Below are 17,542 nucleotides of genomic sequence, written 5' to 3' on the forward strand. Positions count from 1 at the left end.
AAAAATGTATTAGCTAATATAAGGTCATATTCTATCGCAAAATCTAATATAATTTTCCCTTCCTCATTTCTCGTTTCATACCTATAATTCCCATGTACCCTCTCATATTCTTCATTTTTCACTCCGACATGTTCATTTAGATCACCTCTTATTAAAATTATTTTATTTGGTGGAATATTTTGCAATATTTTATCTAAGTCATCACAAAATCTTGATTTAGTAGCTTCATCTAATTCTACTTACGGTGCATATACACTAATTATGTGCATAGTTTCTTTTGTCACTATTATCTTAAGGACTATAATTTTATCCCCTTTTCTAACTACTCCTACAACTTCATCCTTTAACGAACTATCTACAATAATACTCACTCTATTTCTTTTTTTACTCTTTTCAATGTACCATAACTTAAAACTTGAGTTTTCTATCATCTTTGCTTTCTCGCCTACCTATTTTGTCTCTTGTACACACAAAATATTAATTCTTCTCCTAATCATCGTATCTACTACCTTCATTGATTTACCAGTGAAAATTCGTATGTTATATGTTCCAAATCTTAAATTATTACTTTTCCTATTATATTTATTCTTATCCAACCTATGATATGAAAATCTTGTCTATTTAACACTATACCCAAGTTCTCATGGAGATATAACGATCCTTGCTAATATGTTACAATCAAATCCTGTAACATAAACTTTTACATATTTAACAATATACCTAAATTCTAGAGATATGACGATCCCTACTGAGACGTTACAATCAGACATTATAACACGTTCTTTCAAAAAACAATCTAACATTAGCACAATAGTTTAATGAATCCATTCATTAAATATTTGTCATAATTTTGACTGACTAACAACCTAACATAACTCTCCTCTTTTATCTGAACTTAAGACCGGTTATGATCGATCGTCATGATAAAAGTTACAGAGAAAGTATAAATGAGAAAATTTAGGAGCTAGTTGTTCAAGAAGTGGAACATAAGCTAGCTATGCAGATGAATTTTAAAGATCCAATTTTAAACATGCGAGCATGACGCATGACTGGATAAACATAAGCAAATATTCATAGCATGAGGATTATGTCCCATTTGCAAACAACTCGATGGGTAGCATCAGTCTATTTTAACAAATAAAAAAAACTAAAGGTTGCACCATCCATTCCAAGTTTCACACTTGCACCATAGTACCATGGCAAGCTGACATATGTATCACCTCTACGAGCTCTCTATTTTTTTTAGCATCCCTAATACACATATGGCAGTATTCTCCATGGAACATGCTTGCAGTATTCCACCCATAACTCTTTATACTTTTGTGAGCACCTGGCTTCATCTCGTTTCTCCCTCCAAATCAGTAGAATAAGGAGGTATGTAGGATAGAAGTAGGGAATAGCAGAGCTGCAAGAAAAACAATAAATCAAGCATTGCTATCTACTTCTAGTAACTAACAACTTAGATGGGGTTGAACAGGTATCATCACCTTGCACCACACGGCAAGCTGAATGAAAGCGCAAGCAGTAGATCACCAAGGTAATTGCAGTGTCTTGCAATTCCCCTGAAAACGAGATGATTAAGAAACTTAGAGCAGAAATCTTGACAAAGTATTTTCAGCAGAAAAGTAAGCTGTAGGATCTAGCACTAGTGCTCCCATAGAAGTAAGTTGGCATCAAGGAGGATATACTATCCAAAGTAACATCTAATCAGAAATATTTTGGATTAAGTAAGCCACTAATGCAATTTCATGAACATGAAGGGAAGTTATAGTTAAATCTAGCAAAGCTAAAATACAAATGGAAGCTTCTAGTTATATAATATTACACCAGTAAAAGGCCTCGCAATTTCATAAACATCAACGGAAGTTACTGTTAATGTTACTGCAAAGCTGAACTACCAGTGCAAACTTTTGCATATATAACATCACACTAGTAAAAAAACATCATAATTTCATAAATATGAAAGTTAAAGGAACCCGTCATTGCAAAGCTTAACTAGAAGTGCAGTTTTTTTTTTGATAAATAACATTACACCAGTAAAAAACCACACAACATAAGCATCACTGGAACTTATAGTTAATCTGTTACTGAGAAGTTGATCTACAAGCAAAAACTTTTGCATATGACACCAATAAAAAGCCTCATAATTTCATAATTATGGAAGTTATAGTAACCTGTTATTGCATTGATTAACTAGAAGTGCAAACTTTTTGGATATATAACATTGCAACAGTGAACATTCACGATTTCATAAACATTGATGCAAGTTATAGTCAAAATGCTACTGTGAAGCTTAACTACAAGTGCAAACTTCCACCAGTAAAATCCTCACAATTTCATAAAATTGAAGGAATTTATAGTCAATCTGCAACTGCAAAGCTAAACAACAAACACAAAGTTGTAGATATATAACATACACCAGAAAAAAGGAAATGACAATATTTATCTGAGTGAAGATCCATTCTAAATTATATGAGAAGCAAATTTAAGGACTTGTAGGCAGCTATGCAATCAAGTTTCTGATTTTAACTGGTTACAGATAATTAAACAAAAATAACTGAAACAAATTCAAAACAATGAAGTTGAACAAATTTACCAGTAACCCGAAGCAAGTAGTTTTCCTCCGACCACGTTTGGAGGTTTACCCCATATGGGAGCTTTAGGATCCTTCTTAAATACATGCTTTTGCTTGTTAGCTCCTCTGAATATCATGTAACTGCATGATATCTCAGAATAATCAATACAAACTTGAGCAACATTAGTTTCACCATCTCCTATAATATGATTTACTATAAACTTTTCCCCCAAAAGCAAAAAAGTAACTTTACCCAATCAGGAAAACCAAGCAATTGGCAACAATGGCAGCTTTTGTCAGCTCAACTTTGTTTTTCAGAAGCCACCAGCCCTGACAAATTTGACAAACCAAGTTGGAGACTCTAATCTTAATAATTTGCACCAAATAAGACTTGAGTTTACAACTTAAAGAAAGGCATCAGTAATTGATATATGTTAAGCTACATACCAGTGAAACTATTATATCAGGAAAAAAAACGGAAGCAATTTTTGCTTTGGTTAGCTTCCTTCCAGCAGCAAAATTCGTATATAAATGGTTAAATCAGATTGGCCAAATATCTTCATCTTGTTAACAAAAAACTAGATAATCATCTAATAATAATATATGATTAAACTCTCTGTTCCTTTTTCTGGATCCTTCAGCTATGTGCCACCCAATAGGGTATGATTGCAAGACCAACTCTGAAATAGGAGGAAGCAAAGAATTGACTGAAAATGGTTAAATTTAACCAAGATTGTACAGGTAGTCTGATTCACTTGGCCAATACTTAGCTTATTCCAAATTAGTTTTCATTTCCCACAAACAATTCAACTGTATTTCACAATGTCAAGATTGAAAATGTACACAAACTTGTGATAATTCTTGTCATTTCAGGGTGATTCAACCAATCACAATTTATTCAGAACCTTCTCCAACCACTCCAATCTGAAAAAAAAAACAGCTAAAAGCAGATTTCATCTCCATTGCAAAAGATGACAACCATTTCCTATCGGAATTGAACTTAGGAGAAGAGTTAAATGTCCTTGCCTTAACTCATTTAGAGTCGAACTAATCACTATCTAACTTGTGACAGACAGATATATAATTAAATACCTTCTGTAGTGCCTATCATGAAACAGAATCCCTTGAAAATTATTTCCTATTTGAAGTGAACTTTTCAGAAGAGTTAAAATGTCTTTCCCTTACTTCATTCAGACTCAATATCAAACTAGTCACATCTAACTCATGATAAAGCTAATCGAAACCCATCTGTAGCATCTATTGTGAAACAAAATTTCCTGAAATTTCTATTGACTCAGAAGATACTCTCATCAAAAGGAAGATGAGGCTGATGCCAATTTACTCAGTGCCAATCATAATAGACATGAAATCATAAAAAAAAATCAAAACATTCAGATTTTTGTTTATTTCTAAACTTACACATGAAGGATGAAACAGGGGAAGAACTAGGACAGGTATGTTTTGACATTCACTAATCACTACCTTAGTTTTCTCTTACCCTGAAATTCTCTCCCTTTAACAATTTCAGATTTATTCTGCCAGCATTGAGCAAAAACAAACTTGCCAAACTTTGCCATCTAGCCAGATACCAAATAAGATTTACATGAGTGCCCCACTCATATAATTTTTTTTAATGAAACCATTTGTATTTGTTTAAGTTGGAGTTTCACATTGTGAAGGTATGAAGATTCCTTATTAACCAACTGAAATTTAGTGTTAAAGGAAAAGAGATAATTTAAAAAGGATATAATGTAAAAATATCAGTATACTCAGACAAGAAAGCTGAATAGGAATCCCAAAAAGATTGGTACTTTTGGGTGTCCTGCAAATCTAATAAAATTATCAATTCATCAGGGCATGTACTGAGCATGGACAGCATGCCAAATCATTACACATGTAACAGTTTCCATTCTGAAAGTGATAAACATAGTTGTGGCATTGTGAAACTGAGTTGCAACATGCCTGGATACTGAAAGTGAAGGGAATAAAGACTAAATCTCCAAATACCAGCATGAAGCCCAACCTTTCAGCTATAATATCCCATCTATAAAGTAAAAGTACGACCAAAAAGTAGAAAATTAATATGATGACCAAGATTCGCACAGAAATAGAAACAAGTCAGGATAGAACAGAAAACATTCATGATAGGATCTCAAAAATTAACACTGCCAATATGGGGACATATTCCCATTCTTTACATGTAAATGAGAATTACTAGAACCAAAATGTGATTAAAAATAAGAATAAAAATCAACAGGTACAAGCATGTTCTGTTTTATACCTCCAGAATCCTCCTAAATACAGAAATTGAATTAATTTATTATATCTTTTACAATTGTCCTTTGAAGCCATCACAATTTATAAAAAAGACACCAATAATCATGGGTTGATAATCATGACACAAGATATTCAATTATCTATAGTAATATTATCAATAGGATGTAAGTTAAATATATTTATAGACCTAAATATGATATGAAATTAGGCATAAAACTAAACATACCCTAGACTAGATTATCTCCAATATTTTTTTTGACATTGCCCCTGAGGTTAGAATATGGCTTGTTACACAAAACATAAATTGAGTAGCAGAAAGATGTCAATAATTTATTTTCTAGGAACTGTCTAAGGAGTGGATGGGGATCAAATTTATACAGGAACTGTTGAAGAGAGATAAGGGATCAGAACTGTGGAACTAGTCTTCAGTGGATGCAATGGAAAGGGAAGGCGGGGAAAAGTGGGGAGAAACAAAGGAGAGATGATTGTCTGCCGGGATTGAGGGAAGCAGAGAAAAGAGAGAAGCAAGTGAGATGAGGCGACAGTAATGACACAGGTTAGGAAGGAGGATATAACTGGAAGGGATATAATGGGCAACTGAACGGGCTGTCATACCAAGTTAGAACTTGGATACCTTATTCATTATCAAATAGATTTTATAATGTCTATAAACCTAAGGATGATAGGGCTCCGAAGAGTTTTTTTGACATTTAATTGAAGTCCTCAGCAGTTAATCATTGGAGTATGCACTATGCACCATACGTGTGCAAGCAAACAGGATCTAAGCTTAATGATAGTGAACCTGAAAGTGCCAAATAATAAGTGAAGTCTAGGATAGATTAGATACTTACGTGGAGGTCATGGACTCTTCGTAGAAGAAGTAATCGAGAACATATAACTATAAGAAGGGGAAATACATGAATTAGCAAAAACAGATAATGCAAACACCGACAGCATCAAAATTTGATTGTATGTACCGTGCAAAATAGCTGATAAAGAATAACTGAAACATTTGCAGTGCCAGCTTCATAGCTCTTTGCTAATAGAGAGAGATTGATTAACAACCAACCCATCATTCCAGCTCGAACAAAGAAGAACCTACAAAGAGACACAAGATTTAATTGTTCAGGGAATAGTCATGATACTTGGTGCTTTTACATTTTAAGGTACATAGGTCATTCTTTTGCAATATGATAGCTTGATGTACGTGTGGTAACAAGAGAAAAGAAAAACAGTTATGATTACAGACCAAGAAAATCTGGAGAGTAACATTTAAATCTAACAAATCAAAATACGAGAACAGAAATGTGAATAGAAATTCAAACAAAAAATGAGAACCAAAAGGAATATACTTCTTATTTTCTTAAGCTATGTACCTATTAGGCAACATCATAAATAAATACAATAAATAGACATCAATACACAAAAAGAACAGATGAAAATGTCTGCTAGCTCTAATGGGAAAAAGCCTTCTATATCATTGCCTAAAATCTGTCAATCAAATCCCACCTTCACCTCTTTACATGGGAAAAAACCAAAATCTATGTTAAAAATTAGGAATTCATAATACTCAAATACATGTAAATGGAAACACTTTAGTTCAAGTCCTAATCAAGTAACATACTTTATTCAAGTTATCAAGTAACTTTAAGCACAAGATGAGTTCAAAAAAGCCAGATATCACTTTTTTTTTATTATGGGAACAGAAGACAGATTTAATATGTTTCAAGATGTTGTAGTCAGAACCAAGGATACACAAAAGCAAGACATTTTTTGCCAGCTTTAACTAGTAAACGATTATAGATTTTCTTGGTGGCATGGCACCAATGATTGATGTAGTTGACCCCAGAGCTGGATCGTATTTCATCAATCATCACTGTTGAGCATCACTAAACTTAAGAAGAGTTCAAGTTCCTCGGGTAACATATTGCTGACACAAAAACTTAGTCTCTCTTTTTTGTTTATTAAGGCATAATATCTTCCATCAGTCATCAATAAGCTGTGATAGTCCCAGCTATCAGGAGTCAATTACATCAATGTTATCCTCCATTGAACTTTAGGCAATGCTATATGAAGAAGATTCATAATAAAGTGGCACATAAGAATTGGTATTCATCATGCCAACAAATAGGAAAAACTTGTAAAATAAAGAACAAAGAAATTTACTTGAGGTCAATTCCGAAAAAATGAGGATTAAGTTGCACCCCAAACCACCTGATTAAAAACCATAAATAACAGGCATCAACAAATATTCTGCAGAGAGAAAGTTCAACATTAACAGATTAGGTTTTTCATCTCTTACAAAAACATTAACATATAAGTGGAAGATAGCAAGTTAATCTAAAAAAGAGACACGCATTAAGAAAGTTCAACATAAGGAAAATAGCGAATGAACAAGATAGCATGAAATCTTACCCTGTCATTGAGATCTGAAGCTATAATTTTAGCAAATTGGGTGCTCAACTGATGAAATTCCAACGGAGAAGTATAAGCACCAAAAGAGAACAAGTACTCAATTATTTAGGTTGGGATACATGGATCTTCTCCATTACGCTTCATGCAAAGTTGCATCACTAGTAATACTCAAATCAATTAAATTACTTGTTTAACGCATTATCTAGTCTCCTTTGGCCTCTTACTACCCCATGCAGATCCATCTCTAATTGATTCAACTCATCCAACTAAAGAATCCATTGAGCACCTTTGAACATGCTCTTAGAACTATGCTTAATTTCTTCAACTAGTAGTATTTTTACTCCATCTTTGTTGGTAAGCCCACAAATCTAGCATTCTTGTCTCAGAGCACAAGATGATCACATGAGACTTCAAAAGTTTTTCTCTATTTCAACCACCTACTCTTTATCCTATTAATGGCATTTTCATTGATATATTATCATGTAATTACATCACTATATCTACAATTCTTACTTACAAACATGTTATCAATCTTAACTTTTCTCTTGATTATTTTCCAACCTACATTTCATAGGTCGAGTTTTAGTTTCTGCTTGACTTAGAAACTCTTGTTTCTAAATTTCTTCTACAAATTCAAATTTTTTTTATTCTATTTACATCTTGCGAATTAGTACAATATTATCTACCAATAACATATATTAAGGAGATTTAACTTGAAAATAATTGATGATTCATCTGATACTAAAAGAGACTTAGAGTTTATCTTTAATGTTAATTAAAAGAAAATCAGTTATCACACCCCCGCTAGTTTTAAAACTTGTGATTAAAGGTTTACATCAAGGGTACTATTATGTAAAAATTGTGCAAGTAACACAAGCAATATTCACAGGAGGTGACAAAGATGATTTGTGTTTGATATACGATACCAAAGTTCAGTCTCAGTTCAGATATCTATCAAAACCATCATCCACAAGATAGTATTTTGAATCCAATAACAACTAAATTTATCTTAAGAGGAAAAACATCGCACCAAAATTTTCCATTAATTAATTTTGGCTGGCGATATTGAAAGAGAATATAGGCACAACTTTCTGGGTGTGTGGACATAGAAAAACCATGGTAGTATTTTAGAAGGTTATGGGATATGATCAAATTATCAGACATGATTCTTGCACAAGCTTGTTACCTCCCTTAAAGCAAAATTAGTCAAATTTAACAAAATAAAAAAATAAAAAAAAAACTAGCCTTTTTATCCTACCAAGTAGCAGATATGAGCAAATTACAAAGATAACATAAGATGAACAGCTAATACACAGTACCAGTCATGAACAAAATCTCCTGTGGCATGTGGTCTCAAAGAAGAACTCTGATTCTTTGACTTAAGACCAACGGCATACAGAATCAAGGAAACCTGGATCAAAGTCAATAAATGTACATCTTAAGCAGGAACATGAATAATCAAAAATCAGATTTCAATTATTCATAGTCCTACTATAGGGTATTTGAATAAAAATGGATGTAAAATCAGGGGCAGTCATTTGCTTCCGGTTTCAACGAATGGATGTGTTTCCCGCATAAAGGGAGCTAGAAAATTAGATTCCTCGCTCCCATAATTTGCATCATAACTGAGAGAGAATAAAATTAAGTAGCCAAACAAAATGAGTTGCATAGGCTCCTGTTCTGAGATTATGAGGGACTTAGTATCAAAGATACAGAATCAACTTAACCATCCTTACAGCAAAGTACCACTCCTAGCTGAATGAAGAAATCACATTATGTGGGAAAACATACTTGGTCAATAGGCCTAACTGTTTGCATGATTAGTTAAGTAATGATCCAAAGGACAAGTGTCGTTTAAAAAAAAACTCAATTTAATCTTATCCCCCTGTGCGATCACAGAAGCCCTATCTCATTTTTTTTCTCTTTAATGTTCTGTCTCCCTCTTCCCGGCCAAGACAGTCACTGTCACTGCTGCCTCAAATGGCGAGCTGCAACCACTGGTGAGTTGTGATGTCATATGGCCCAACTATTTGGAATTTGCTAAGCGGATCTTATTCCACTAAGCATTATATAGGGTTGTACTTGTATGTTAGTCGTCTAGATCTCTTCTAATTATGTTCAGAATCCTTTTCTCTCTTTACTCCTCAAGCCTAAAAGAAGACAGTACAGTAATAAAACTAATTGAAACCAAGAGTATCACATTCAGGAACCACCACACTCACTAAGCTCCCAAGATGATCAAGTAATGTGTAGGACCTCAAAATGCTCAGAATATAGTCAGAAAATCACACCCAAACCTTGTCAAAAAAATTTCAGATATATATGACTAAATAACCATCATAGTGCAAATGTACTGTCAAAAATTAGAACAGGTTTTTTCCTTGCTGAAAACACACTTACAATCAGGCTGAGGATAAAAGTTGTGGATAGCAACTCAAATCCTTTGTCAGCTATGACCTACAAATAATTTCAAAAAGTAAACAATATCTTAATTATCCATTCATCAAAATTACTAAAATACTGCAACAATATAAAATTGCTAGATATGATGAATACTGAATTAAGTTGATATAATTTTATGCAAAAGACAAGTTCCCCTGTCGACAGTTAATTGCAAGAACGTACCGTAGGGGGCATCCACTTCATATAAACACCAGTTGGTAAAAGTATCAGTAAAAGCAAAAGTAATAACAGCCCTGAAAAAGATGAAGCAAATGAAAAGGAGAAGAAAACAAGAATTACTGTCATAATTTGACTGCCGTGAGATGGCATATCTCAAACAAATAGTTGTTTAATGTTTAGCTCAACGAGAAGTACGGTCCACAAAGACTGGTATACGTTGGTTGGTCCAGAAACCATTCCAGCCATTTGGACCGCCAATGGGTAGCGATGTGAAGATCTTACTAATGCTTTCCTATTAATCAGATAAACAATAAATTTCCTCTGTGTTTAGATTGAAACCAAATAAGCAACAAGACATTATCCATAAACACTTGGCGGGCATACCAGAAATCAGGCATAAATTGAATGGACTTTTTTATTCTACCAGAACCTGAGTTTTAAATACGAGAATGACCCAAAAGAAGAGAACACGAGAAAGTACGTCAAAATAAGGGTAGGCGTACCATTGCATCGGTAGTGGAGACGAGATCCATCAGAGAGAACGGCGCCAGGAACGATCTTGCCCGGAAGTACGGATCCGGCGACGGCCAAGTACCCGAAATAGCAGAAGAGGAGAATGACCTAAAGATAAAAAAAAAAACAAAAATTACCACTCAATTTCACGAACTTGTGCGGAGAGAGTGAGAGAGCGACGAAAACAGGAGATGGCACTTACGGAGCTCCAGGAAGGGATCAGAGCGGAAAGAATAGCTTCCACTTCCATGTCACACTGTCGCTGCTTCTGCGCGATTACTCTCGATGATCCGCAGTCGGGAGATCGGACAAAGGAAGGGTTAGTTCGTCCACCACTGCTCCCGACTGGTGGTCTCACTGCGGTGCTCGTGTAGCGGAATGAGCGCTCCAGTTTATATCACAGACGGCCGTTCGTGAGATTACCTATGGAGGCTTCTCCCGTTCTCCGATCCGTCCGATCACAACTTTTTGATCTTGACAGTTAAAAAGAAAAAAAATATCAAGACCAATCTATCATTGCTTAATCCGACGGTTAAGAATGGGTAAGTCCTATGGAGGCCTCTTTCGTAGAATTTTTATTCCCAGTTTTATGCGGACTCGTTAGCTCAGTGCCAACGTGTTAGGTATTATCCAAATTAATAATTACCAATAAACACTCAGTTTACTTTAAATTTTATATTTTATCTAAATGTGTTTATCAGCTACCTTATCAATTTTTTAAATTTAAATTTTATAATTAATACTTATCTAAATTTAAAAAATAATAAAAATATATAAAGTATGAAATAAAAAATTAATGGCCTAAATTTAGTAAAATAGATGATTTATTTTAAATTTTAAAAATATTATATAAAAATTGATATGAATGTTTTTATATACGACAGTAGGGATAGTAATTTCATCCAAACTCGATAGAGGATTTGATATTCAATCCGAATGGAAGAGGTTATGGATGGACTATTAATACCTGATACCTGACCTGAATATTCGATTAAATAATATATATATTAAAAAAAATTCAAAACCAATTTATTATTTTTTTTTATATTACGAGGAGACTATATAGATGTTTAATTTATTTTTTTAATTATATATATATATATATATATATATATTAATAGAATGTTAATTCTAATTTATTTTGTTTGAATCATAATAGTTGGATAAAAAGAAGAAAAATTAAAACTATAGAAGATATCAAGAGATGAGATCCTCTGTCCCGAAAATACTGTGTCCCCGTGTCTCAACGTCGATCGGACGACTATGACATTTTCATGATGTACATTGCATCCTTGATATGTGATTTAGTCCATCCGATCGGCGCTGGGACACGAGTACACAACATTTTCGGGACAGAGGATCTCATCTCAGATATCAGATCCTTTAATGAGTATGGATATACACATCGGATATCCTATACCCGATGGATATGGGGATGGAGAATATAGAATTCGACCCGAACTCGACTCATTGTCATCCCTAGAATCTAGGCTGATCCACTTTTTCTTGGTCCTTTCTTGGTTCGCTCCACAAGTGCAGTCAGATTTCGATTAAAATCCGGTCATAATTGACTGTGATCCCTTCTTGAGTTCATATTTTCATCCAGATTATAATTTGTGTCGAAGCAAGCTGCTAAAAGCCGTCGGCTGTGGGCGAGCGGCTAAGCTGCCGAGCCGAGGCGGTCTCCGGCCGCCTATTCTAATCCAAACTATAACCTAAATAAAAATATGAACCTAAAAAAATATCACAGTCAATTACAATTAGATTCTAACTAAAATCTGACCATAATTACTAAGCGAACTTGAGAAAAACAGACCAAAATCTGACCATAATTACAAAGCGAACTCGAGAAAAACAGACCAGTAGATCTACTCTGTTTATATACACATATAATTGAGTTATGATTATCCTTCTATCCTTTTAATCCCTACATTTTTTTAAAAAAAAAGTAAATATTCAAATCTTGCTCACTTAATTTTGAAAATAAATAATTTTATAAGCCCTTCAAATCGACCTCTAAAATATTATTGAATATGTGAAAAATGGTGCCATCTTTTGATAAACATTTGAAATTACATTAATAAAGCAAAGGAGAAAAAAATATTCTAAGCAAAGAGAGCGTTTCCTCATATTCTAGACAAATATGGGGGAAAATCAAGAGATATCAACACCTGGTCACAATTTCTTAACGAGGAAACGTCGATTCAAACCAACAGAGGAAAAAAAATATGAACTTCAACGTTATAACAAGAGGTTTGCATATCAATAGTTAGAGCATAATTTGAGGTGTGATCGTATCCTATGTTTCCGTTTTGCCTTTGCATATCAAACATTCAGCAAGACGGCATCTCGTCATTTTGCAAACACCAACGGGCTTCCAAATATTCTCAGAACCTTTAATCTACTGCACAACTGCTGCCAATGAAGAAGCATCAGTGCTAAGCAAACTAGTTATCGGCCCACTTTTGACTCCTTGAATGATGGGAGCAATGCAACTGCACTTTCGAAGTGTTGAAGCTTTGTGTCTGCTCATAATTAAAACATTTCGGTTCAGTCTTTCTCAGCAACTTAAGTAGATTCAACTGAATGTTAGTGGAAGCGAACTCACTTTCATACTGTTCAACTGATTTTAGGATCTACTTGTCTATCACCTCCATTAATGTCATCTTTTAAGACGCAATTCTCTTTGCTCGGCAATGCTGTAGATGAATCACTTCGCTTGTTTGATTCTGACATTTCCACCTCAATGGCAGCCTTGTGCGGTGACTCTTCGGACTCCATCTCTAGCTTCTGCATCCTTGCTTTCTGCATGGCATGCCTCTCGTATCTGGTAAATGAATTGAGGAAATCTACTTAACGTGAGTGTCTATAACTGATAAATATATGGAAAAGCATGGTTTTTTCAATTTCACTATACAGTATACAGAGGATGCTTGATCTTCCCCAAAAAACAAGAAAAATTATAGTTAATAAAAGAAAATTAAACAGTTCTCTAAGGAACAAACTAAAACCATTTAGAAGTTACTAGTCAGAAGAACACAGTAACAATGGTCCACTCATAATGTGGTTAGAAGCATTGTGTCATACTCTTTACTCGAATTGTGCTCATCTAGCTGAATCATGTTGCTATTTTTGCCTATTTAGTTCATAAAACTATAGGGATGCTCACTCAAAAATCTAAACTTGAGATGATAAACAATTCTAGTCAATAATGGGGCAGGAGGCTCTACGCATAAATAAGCTATAAGCTCTAAGTGGGAATCAATACATAACAGACAACCAGAAAACATACAGAACAAATAGTTAAACAAACTACTAATATCATATCAGAGTAGGTATGCTAGAATTTTAAACAGATTTTCAGTGAGGGAACCTAACATAGCTCACATGTGAGCATCCTGCAAAGTTGATTCGTCCTAGATACCTTCAACCAATAAAGCATCTATTACGGACAAGCATTTCATTCCCGGCAAAGCAAAGTGAGATTCTTGAAGATCTAGGATCTGAAAAATCTAACTAATAGTTATGTACAAATATAATGAATCCATTAATTTGTTAGGAAAGAAAATAAAGTATATTCACTTGAGGATCCTTCCACTATCCTCTCCATAAAATTTCAAATGAAAAACTACATGCTGAAAATACATATATAAGGGACATACGGTGCAATATAGCTTTTAACAAGTTGAAAATATATTCTCCAGAACTGTCTTTCCTTTAAATGCCTAGGACATAAAACATATCGAAGACGCGCAATTTCCTGAAAAACAATCATAAGATCAAGCAGGTTAGATAAGTGCTACAATATGTATATGTAGAGCAAGTAAAACATGGTGCAAATATAAAAATTGGAGATAATATAGCAACTTGTAAGATCATATAAATATATGTAATTATGGTCTTCAGCAGAATGGAATAACCACAAAAAGTCTTCTAGGAAATGCAATCAGTATCATGAACAGTCTATCTTATCCCTTGAGAAAAGCTATCAACAGAAGGCCTAAATGGGTTTGCAAGCAAACCCCTATCAATAATGTCAAAACCACATTGGCAAAAGAACAATTAAAAACTTTGGACAGATAATTTTAGTTTAGCAGAATCGTATAGTCTTCTAAAACCTAAAGTAGGTATTGAACACTTCCCCATGGAAATGAAAATTTTTAGTGTGTGGCTGAAAGTCAAATAGATCTTATTGTTTTCCCAGCAATCTTGTTATTCCTAAATCTTGGGGATATCCTACCAAGTTTCTTTGCCCACTTCTGCAAAAAGATGACTATTCCCTCATTCAGTTCCACAAATTTGCAATATTTTGAATGTCTATCATATAGAAGATGTTGATGCTTCTGAGTGCCATATGCCAATAACCAACTATACAATGACAATCAATGTGAACCAAAAGTTACCAGTATGGTGCGAGGAGAGGCAAAATAAAAGATTCTTGAACAAAAGAAAGCACAATTACCACCGTGTGTCAAATTCTAGGGTTCAGCAATATATGAGAGCAGAAAACTGTAAACAAGTGCTCAATTAACACGGCTACGCCAGAATTACCATTAAACCCTAATTTCGTCGATAAGCACAGAAGATAAGTAAATGAACCAACAAAGTAAGTAGAGAAGAAAACCTTGACTTTGGAAAGAACCAAAGTAGCATGCCGCTCCCTCCACTCCGTAAGATCCATCCTGACATTAGATTCGACGCCAACGCCGTCAGCGTCCGCAGGTTGATCATCTGCAAATCGAGCACAAGTGTAAATAAACATTTAACAAAACGATCACAGACAATATATATACAGGTATCTCCTAAATCGAAACCTTGAAGAGGGAAAGACTTGAAGGTGTCAACTGTGAAGGTTCGTACGAACTCTCGAAGGCGATCTGTCACGCCGAATTCAAGGAGTTGGTGGTCCTCTTTTCCCTCCTTTCCTTGGTCCTTCCCCGGCGTGTCTTCCTTGGAGGCTCGACTTCCTTTCGCGAAGGGCCACATACTGATCGGCGAGGGAGTAGAAGAGGAGATGAGGATCTGCCAAATCTCGGCTCGGGTAAATTTCTATTGCTGTTTTATTTTATTTTTTATTATTTTAATAAAACTATCATATATTTAATCGACGTGTCTTTTATTTTCTATTAAGCTGTTATTAATTGTTAATGTGTTAAAAATGTCATATCATACATTTATTTACTTTACAATCCACTTTTTCCTCTCTAATCAATTACATTATTTTATTTCTTAGAAGCATAAACCTCTTACATACCTGACCCCATAGGTCATCCGAATTGATATGTGGTGGGATGTTTATCACATGAGATTGCGGGGTCGAAACTGAGGGTAGTCGGGACGTAAATCCCCGGTCCCTGTGCAACTCACCCCACCTACCACATGCTCACTCAGGATGCTATGATTTATCTCCCTCGTGATAGCCTTAGGTCGGGTGCGACGGGGGCACTGAAGACGAGTGATTTCGCCTTTTGCCACATAAACCTCTTACAAACCTTATTCATTACAGATAAAAAAAAAAGATTTAATTGATTAAGAAGATTTGAATGGTGAAATAGATTATTTTTTTATATAAATTAGGTATTCAAATCTTTCGATCCGATTAATCTTTAACAGAGTTTGTTTAACATCCCGTTTTGTCCATTAAGTAAATTCAAAAGGCACGATTCAATTAATCATAAATAAATAATCAGACCTTATATTTCGTCTATTAAATAAATTTAAAAAAAATATGACAACTCTTCATGACATTCTAATCTTAACTAATAGTTCAATAAGTACTACGTGAACCTTACTATTTGTTATAATCTATAATAATCCTGTCTGAAATCGATAAGCTAGCGGCGTGACTCTATTACTAATTTGGTGAAAATTCTGTGTTGTCCTATAACACAAGGAGTATTAGCATCGGGCTAGAGAAGGGGTCCCCGATGTTGATCATCCGACGTTCAAATTAGTGCTTAATTTAGGAGAAGAAAGCAGTAGGCGTGAACTGTAGCAAATAGCATATGCAAATAAGAAGCATCGCATACCTCCCGCATGTAGATGAAGGCTTCTTTTATAGCGTCTTTGTTGCGTTATGCATGCATCTCAAGGCATTATCATGTTTTCCAAAGCTTTCCTAAAAAAAGACAGACCATAAAGTGCTTCTGACACCTTTCCTTAAACAGACATGTAAATCTCTGTGATTTGACATGCTAGAAGCTTCTAAAGGACAATTTGTCGACGAGATATTCTCTATCCTTTTCTACACAAACTTCCAAAATAGTATGATATGACTGGTATCTAGGTCTCGCCGTAGGCCAACCGGCTGCCGCTCAACCAGTCGATTGCCAGCTCGACCTTATAGAATGCAATCAATAACTCGTTCTTCATTGAGCCCTTCGTTTTACCAAGGAGGCCTACTATATCCGATCGACCCTTAGATCAAATCGGATGGAATGATGGGTCGGGTACATGGCTCCAAATTTGTCTACAAGTTGTGAATGACAGCTACTTTGGAGGTCTGGTCGGCACTTCACGTCCGACTGGCAATGTGAGATCCACTCGGCGCGACATAGGCTGGTTAGCGCTTCTAGGTCTATCCATCCATATGACTTTGACCGTTTGACTTTGACCTTCACGCCAGTTAGTCCTCCTTACTTTGACTCACTTTTGGGGGAGGGGGCATATCTTTATCACCGTATCACAAGTCTTCCCCTCATTTCTAATCGAAAGAGACTGTAAATCCGACTGATTGGGCACTTAGTATTCTTTGCTATTCTCATTCCCGACTAGGCACTTTGCTGTCTAGGCCGCCGCTCAGCTAAAATGACCACTGCCCTTATTTACATATTCTAATTGAACTCCTTTCTCCACAGTTGAGAGACTCCATGGGTGACACCGCTCGGATCGAATGTTGCGACACTTATTTATTTGTATCTCCTTTTGCATCTCTTTCCTGAGTGGCCTCCCATCCTCATAGTGAAGGATCGAAAAATGCGATAGAGGGGAGAGGCTAAATATCGCACATTAAAAACTTTTCCTTTTCTCATAAAAGCAAGAGTAGTGCAGCGGAAAATAAAGAACTCGTTTCAATTACTTTGTTCGGAGCTTAGGTCAACTCCTATTCTAAAACCCGCGATCCTTGATCGCACCGTTAGG

The 17,542-nt window shown here is 35.1% G+C and overlaps 2 protein-coding genes across 2 annotated transcripts; both read right to left on the reverse strand.

Moving 5' to 3' along the window:
- Positions 1-1,022: 1,022 nt before the first annotated feature.
- LOC121997034 (delta(14)-sterol reductase-like) lies at positions 1,023-10,799 on the reverse strand. Its single transcript, XM_042551242.1, has 13 exons — positions 10,605-10,799; positions 10,393-10,510; positions 9,893-9,963; positions 9,668-9,724; positions 8,587-8,678; positions 7,019-7,066; positions 5,830-5,950; positions 5,704-5,750; positions 4,538-4,619; positions 2,829-2,905; positions 2,597-2,716; positions 1,488-1,562; positions 1,023-1,405 (listed from the first exon to the last, which is right to left on the reverse strand). Exons 1-13 carry the CDS (start codon positions 10,650-10,652, stop codon positions 1,252-1,254), a joined length of 1,110 nt encoding a protein of 369 aa, XP_042407176.1. The 5' UTR covers positions 10,653-10,799; the 3' UTR covers positions 1,023-1,251.
- A 1,656-nt stretch (positions 10,800-12,455) lies between these two features.
- LOC121997035 lies at positions 12,456-15,448 on the reverse strand. The gene is made up of 5 exons (XM_042551244.1): positions 15,217-15,448; positions 15,027-15,133; positions 14,065-14,162; positions 13,011-13,229; positions 12,456-12,927 (listed from the first exon to the last, which is right to left on the reverse strand). The coding sequence occupies exons 1-4, from the start codon at positions 15,386-15,388 to the stop codon at positions 13,022-13,024; spliced, it is 585 nt and encodes a 194-aa protein (XP_042407178.1). The 5' UTR covers positions 15,389-15,448; the 3' UTR covers positions 12,456-12,927; positions 13,011-13,021.
- Positions 15,449-17,542: the final 2,094 nt, after the last annotated feature.

Source organism: Zingiber officinale, chromosome 6A, assembly GCF_018446385.1.
Source record: "Zingiber officinale cultivar Zhangliang chromosome 6A, Zo_v1.1, whole genome shotgun sequence".
Lineage (NCBI taxonomy): Eukaryota > Viridiplantae > Streptophyta > Magnoliopsida > Zingiberales > Zingiberaceae > Zingiber > Zingiber officinale.

Excerpts from the sequence above, each read along its gene's own strand:
- LOC121997034 (XM_042551242.1), bottom strand. The coding sequence starts at position 10,652 with ATGGAAGTGGAAGCTATTCTTTCCGCTCTGATCCCTTCCTGGAGCTCC. Across the intron at positions 8,679-9,667 it reads CTTTTATCCTCAGCCTGATT|GTTTCCTTGATTCTGTATGC; the intron begins GTAAGTGTGTTT and ends ACTTTGATCCAG. Across the intron at positions 1,406-1,487 it reads AGCTTGCCGTGTGGTGCAAG|CTCTGCTATTCCCTACTTCT; the intron begins GTGATGATACCT and ends TTTTTCTTGCAG.
- LOC121997035 (XM_042551244.1), bottom strand. The coding sequence starts at position 15,388 with ATGTGGCCCTTCGCGAAAGGAAGTCGAGCCTCCAAGGAAGACACGCCG. Across the intron at positions 15,134-15,216 it reads CAAGTCTTTCCCTCTTCAAG|ATGATCAACCTGCGGACGCT; the intron begins GTTTCGATTTAG and ends CTCGATTTGCAG. Across the intron at positions 13,230-14,064 it reads GTTAAAAGCTATATTGCACC|ATACGAGAGGCATGCCATGC; the intron begins GTATGTCCCTTA and ends TTCATTTACCAG.